Genomic DNA, 5,904 nt, shown 5'->3' with positions numbered 1-5,904 from the left:
AAAAAAAAAACGCATCATAATTTGAATCTTATAAGATCAATGGAAACGATGTTACAGATTAATTATCTTCCCGCGCTTGTTGATAGCATTACGTAGTATCGACTTAATGAATATGCTGATACAAGCTATGAATGCGCTGATACAATTATTCTCGTCCAGTTGGTTCTCCAGCGTAATTATGCAATCGGATTTCTTATTATAATAACAAATACCAAACGTCCTGCACGTGCAAGGATATGCGCCGGTCGGGTTCTGTTTCAAAGACTTGAATCATTGATTGCGTTATTTCCTGTAGGGAAAGTAATTATCCTGTTATTAAAAAATTCTAGGAAAAAGTAAAATGTGGAAGGAACAGGTAACGATACTATACAAAAATGCATAACTGTTCTCTTTTTCCTATTCATGCACGGTGTGTCGCGTCACTTTAAATATTCCGCAAACTGAGGAAATTTTATCACACACTGTGCCATACAATACGAATCTAATTACCGTTTCAGAATGTGGAAAATTCAACCTTCACGCCGCCGGATACTAAAACCAGTAGCAACAATAGAAGCACAAATCTCACGTATGGCATCGACGACGTTCCCCCGTGGTACCTCTGCTTGTTTATGGCTTTACAGGTATTGATTAATAAGAATAGTGTATAATAATACTCAAAGTGTATTTGTACGATATTTTTAAAAAAGATAGCAAGCGAACTAGTTTACTGATAATTAAAATAACAATTAGTTGTTATCAATTTTGAGAGCTATCACGATAAAACAAATATAATCATTCTGAACTTGGAAACTATGGAAAAATTCCATGAAATAATTTCTTTATGAGTACGCAATAAAAGTATTATTGTGAACATTGGAAGAGACAATATGTAGAATGTGGACCGATTTAAGAGATTCCCATATTTATACTGTATATCTTGATAAGATATCCGACTATCTTCCCGTAAGACTGTCGACTAATCAAGATCATTATAATCGCCATTCTAAAAACTTTCAATTCAATTCTTTTCTGGATTATTAAAATTGGTCTAAAATTTTCTATTTTTCCGAACTATTTGTTTATCGATTAAAGAAATCAGAATGATATAATTTTCAGCACTACTTGACCATGATAGGCGCGATAGTTTCGATTCCTTTTATCCTGACGCCAGCACTTTGCATGGCAGAAGACGATCCATCCAGGAGTCACATAATCTCTACAATGATTTTCGTCACTGGACTCGTCACCTTCTTTCAAACTACCATAGGATGCAGGTAATGCATAAATAATAAAGAATTAATTAGTAAAAACTACAAGATTCCTAATTATTTAATTTCGTTATTCAAGCTACACATTTATCTATGTATTTAGTTTCTCTTGAAAGCAGCGTAACAAAATCCTTGTGTGTTGTACTTATGAATTAAGAGATCAGTTTCATAAACTTGAATTGCCGTGAATCATTCCAGATCATTAAAGCGATAGCCGCGTGATAGATCTTGGGCAAGGAACATATGAGATTTTGCAACCGCAAAGTAATTAGTATCTAGTATACATATACATATGCAAACGTTGAAAATATTATATTTGATGAATGTAACACGTAGATCGATAAGTTTTTTGATAATCCATAAAGCCTAACTTTCATATTGTAATCTATGATAAAAAGTTTAAAGTTATGCGATAAAATTTTTCGAACAACATATTATTAATTGACTTATCTTACTATCATGAACTCCGAGAATGTTTGCGATAAGGGTGAAACTACACTCACTTCTATCCGTAACAAATTTTGTAATAAGTAACATTCTTCTATTTTTTCATACGGATTTTACATAATTATTACAATCATATGATTGTTCGAATGTCGCTTGTTTAATAATGCCAAAGAACAATATTAGAACTATTTTTTTTAGATTTAGTGGAAACAAGATTATCTGAACGATAACGCGACAGATACTTATCGGTATTTTCACGTAATTTTATTAAACATAAGAATTAACTAGCTCCACGTACTAGAATCATCATGTGTAAATTCGATTCATGAATGTGTATGAATTTGAAGATCAAGGTTGAATGCTGGCTGATAGTTTACATCCAATAGGCAATCTTAAACGTATTTTAACGCCTTGCTGACTTATGTCTCGTGGCTCGTTCTAATGCTAATTTTTCACGATTTTTATTGACACAAGAATTATTGCTCATGCTCTTGCTTAACAAGATTTACGGATCATTAGAAACAGCTAATGTTTCCCAGAAAAGGTTACTTTTTTGTTCACAGCTTTATGACTTCAGATTTACGGAATTACAGACAATAATTCTTCTGCAAATAGCGTTTAAATTGTTTACAGTATAATTTAAATTGTAATAGTGTATTCGCTATTCGCTATATACATACATGTATGCTCGATTTTCTTATTTTTTTTCTTCTATAGATTACCCCTAGTTCAAGGAGGAACGATTTCTTTCCTGGTCCCAACATTAGCAATATTAAGTTTACCACAATGGAAATGTCCAGCCCCGGAAGTTTTAAATGAAATGTCCCAAGCAAATCGCACGGAATTGTGGCAAGTCAGAATGAGAGAGCTCTCGGGTGCCATCGCTGTTTCCGCTCTATTCCAAGTGGTCGTCGGATTTGGCGGTAGCACAATTTTTAATTAAAATATATCTTTAAATCGTAAACCCCAGTTATTGAACTCCTTTTTTCTACAGGGATCATCGGATATTTATTAAAGTTTATCACGCCTCTGACTATCGTGCCAACTGTCTCCTTAGTCGGGATATCGCTCTTCGAGAACGCAGCCGACGCTGCATCCCAGCATTGGGGCATAGCGGCTGGGTAAATGGAGAATCTCTTTCACAAATTTTACATTAAAAATTATTTAACTATTATGTAACTTTTTGTGCACCGATCCTTTGCAGAACTATATTGATGTTAACATTATACTCGCAAATATTGGTCAATGTACCGTTTCCTATACTGACCTACCGCAAGGGTCAAGGGTTGCGACTCGCGTGGTTCGAATTATTCAAACTATTCCCGGTAAATCAGTAAATCACGAAGCTCTATTATAAAGGGACTACAATTTCTGTCTTTTCTATATTGCTTCATTTTTAATTTTAGGTTTTGTTAACAATAATAGTAATGTGGATAATCTGCGCGATTTTGACCGTGACTGATTCCTTGCCAGTCGGTCATCCAGCTAGAGCGGACAGTAAATTAAAGATCCTTAATGATTCTCCGTGGTTTAGAGTACCTTATCCCGGCCAATGGGGTACACCTACTGTGACCCTGTCTGGCGTGCTTGGCATGTTAGCCGGAGTATTGGCATGTACGGTGGAGTCAATCAGTTACTATCCAACGACTTCCAGAATGTGCGGTAAGTAGTAACAAATTCAAACTTTTAAGTAAAAAGACCCTTAATACGTTTATCTTATAAATCATTTAAACTTGGATAGAATCAGTGTGACCCGAACAAGTGCGAATTGGTAGCGATATATCGAGAAGTATCGAGAGATATCGAAGGATTCAATTTTTAAAATAAAAAAAGAACAGAAAACGAACGATCGCGGTTGGAGTCATATCGGGGACCATAATCGTTTCAAATAAAATAATTTTGCATAATGTCTTTTCCGATTGACGGCTTTAGAGATTTTAATAATACAGACGCTTCGACATATATGTATGTGTGTATATATATCAAATCTTTTTTACTTAAATGATATTTTGATAATAATTATAATAAATCGAGAGTAAAGTATTCTGAATATATTCGGTTGAATTCATATAGAAAACCAAAACTGTAGGTCTCACGAGTTAATTCGGGCGCGCGGAAAAGAACCATTTTCTTAAATCCAAGTATACTCAAGGGGTTAAGGATGACACATGTCTAAACGACACTAACTGAGCGATAATGCAATTCGAACATTAACTCCAATATGATTGTCAAATAAAAAAATGTTTTTTAATAAAACCTGCATTTTTTACTACAGCATTTTAAACTAATTACGTTTGCGAATGATCATCAATAATTTAAACTATTATTTTAATCTCTAAATTTGTTAATTGTTCTTAGGGGCTCCACCACCTCCGGTTCACGCTATCAATCGAGGAATCGGTATGGAAGGGCTGGGTACAATGTTGGCTGGTATTTGGGGAAGCGGAAACGGTACAAACACGTTCGGAGAAAATGTGGGAACCATTGGTAAATTACATACAATTTTCTTAAAAGGAAAACTACGACGAGTCGCAAGTGTGTCATGGAACAATATTTTTGAACTGACTGCTTATATGAAATGTTAACAGGTGTTACGAAAGTCGGTAGTCGCAGAGTCATACAGTGGGCCTGCGGGTTGATGATCATTCAAGGACTGATTAGCAAATTTGGCGCCGTTTTCATTATCATCCCCGAGCCTATCGTCGGTGGAATATTTTGTGTGATGTTTGGAATGATCACCGCGTTCGGTACGTTAATTGTATATATTCATCAATTGAAATTAGTCTAACATTATAAATATGAATATTATAATATGTTTCTTTTCAGGTCTGTCCGCGCTGCAATACGTAGATTTGAATTCCGCGAGGAATATATATATTCTCGGATTTTCTATTTTCTTTCCATTAGTAAGACAGTTACTAATACGTAATTTATTAATTTAACAAATGATAATTAATTTAAACTGATTGTAGGTTCTGTCCAAATGGATGATCAATCACCCAGGCGTGATAAATACTGGGTACAACATAGCTGATAGCGTAATTGCCGTGTTACTTAGCACAACTATTCTTGTAGGAGGCGTGGTGGGATGTCTACTGGATAATACCATCCCAGGTATGATTTGAGCACTAAAAAATGTATTTCATCGAAAATGTATATCTATAAATAATGGTGGTAAAATAAATTTGTTAAGGCACCCCCGAGGAACGCGGACTGATCGCATGGTCGAAGGAAATGGAGTTAACTAGCAGTAAAGATGAGAAAGAGGATCAAGAACACATACCTAACACATTTGATTTCCCGTTTGGAATGGATCTTTTACGGAGGTACGCTCTTCTTTACTTATCTATAATTCTTTGAATTTGACAAGAAAATGTATTTATTTTTTAATTACTTGCAGGTGGAAATGGACTCAGTACGTGCCATTCTTACCAACTTACAGACCTGGAATTTACTCGTGCGGCCAAAAGAAATAATGAGCACTTCATTTTAGTTTTATTATCGACATTGTACAAAATTTTTAATGAAAATATTTAAAATGAGTAATTAAAGTATGAAATATGCCGGTAAAAGAATCCATCTAGTGAAACTTTATTTATTGGGAACCATTACATTTCTTCTTTTTTCGTTTTGTACTACCTCTCAGTTCTGTCACCGAGGAGATACTAATTTTCAAAGTGCAATTCTTTAGCGAAATACTAGAGACTAAATTAGAATTTCTGTATTTTAAATTGTACATCAATCTATCAATAATTTTATGTATGCCGCCTAAATTCTAACTAATAAAATGAATGGAAACGAATCTCAGAATTTTTATTTCGCCATCCTTGACTAAATATGATCCAAAGCAGCGATTATCCAAAGATCGATAATCGGGCAGGATTTTTTGGGTCATTCCAAAGGGAATGACCAGATAACCAATCCTAGGGGGTGGGTACTTAAAGTCAGTGGTCATTTGGTCATTCCCTTTGGAATGACCCAAAAAATCCTGCCCGATTATCGATAAATGCGGGAGTAAACGAATATGCAAATCAGGAGCCGAGCCTTCTAAGAATCGGCCAATCATTTTGCGCAGACGTCATTTTGCCCAAACCGTCGATCCCCGAGAGGGTACAAGTACAGAGCCCCGACGCTCCTCGAGTCACTCAATCGGCAGTAAGGCCGGTCGAGTTACCCCTTTTCCCATCCCATCGTATGCGTGTGCGGT

The 5,904-nt window shown here is 35.4% G+C and overlaps 1 protein-coding gene across 1 annotated transcript; it reads left to right on the top strand.

The window, feature by feature from the left end:
* The first annotated feature begins 325 nt into the window (after positions 1–325).
* Positions 326–5,499, top strand: LOC108630057 (solute carrier family 23 member 1). The gene is made up of 13 exons (XM_018033120.2): positions 326–355; positions 498–623; positions 1,099–1,256; positions 2,415–2,620; positions 2,692–2,818; positions 2,902–3,022; positions 3,104–3,359; positions 4,056–4,184; positions 4,286–4,444; positions 4,524–4,603; positions 4,670–4,811; positions 4,891–5,023; positions 5,098–5,499. Exons 1-13 carry the CDS (start codon positions 341–343, stop codon positions 5,171–5,173), a joined length of 1,728 nt encoding a protein of 575 aa, XP_017888609.1. The 5' UTR covers positions 326–340; the 3' UTR covers positions 5,174–5,499.
* The last annotated feature ends 405 nt before the right edge of the window (positions 5,500–5,904 follow it).

This window comes from Ceratina calcarata, unplaced genomic scaffold (assembly GCF_001652005.2).
Source record: "Ceratina calcarata isolate Rehan_Ccalc_2016 unplaced genomic scaffold, ASM165200v1 scaffold641, whole genome shotgun sequence".
Lineage (NCBI taxonomy): Eukaryota > Metazoa > Arthropoda > Insecta > Hymenoptera > Apidae > Ceratina > Ceratina calcarata.
Note: the sequence above shows the minus strand (reverse complement) of the source record. Positions and strands in the feature narration are given on the sequence as shown.

Excerpts from the sequence above, each read along its gene's own strand:
- LOC108630057 (XM_018033120.2), top strand. Across the intron at positions 2,819-2,901 it reads CATTGGGGCATAGCGGCTGG|AACTATATTGATGTTAACAT; the intron begins GTAAATGGAGAA and ends GATCCTTTGCAG. Across the intron at positions 3,360-4,055 it reads AACGACTTCCAGAATGTGCG|GGGCTCCACCACCTCCGGTT; the intron begins GTAAGTAGTAAC and ends AATTGTTCTTAG.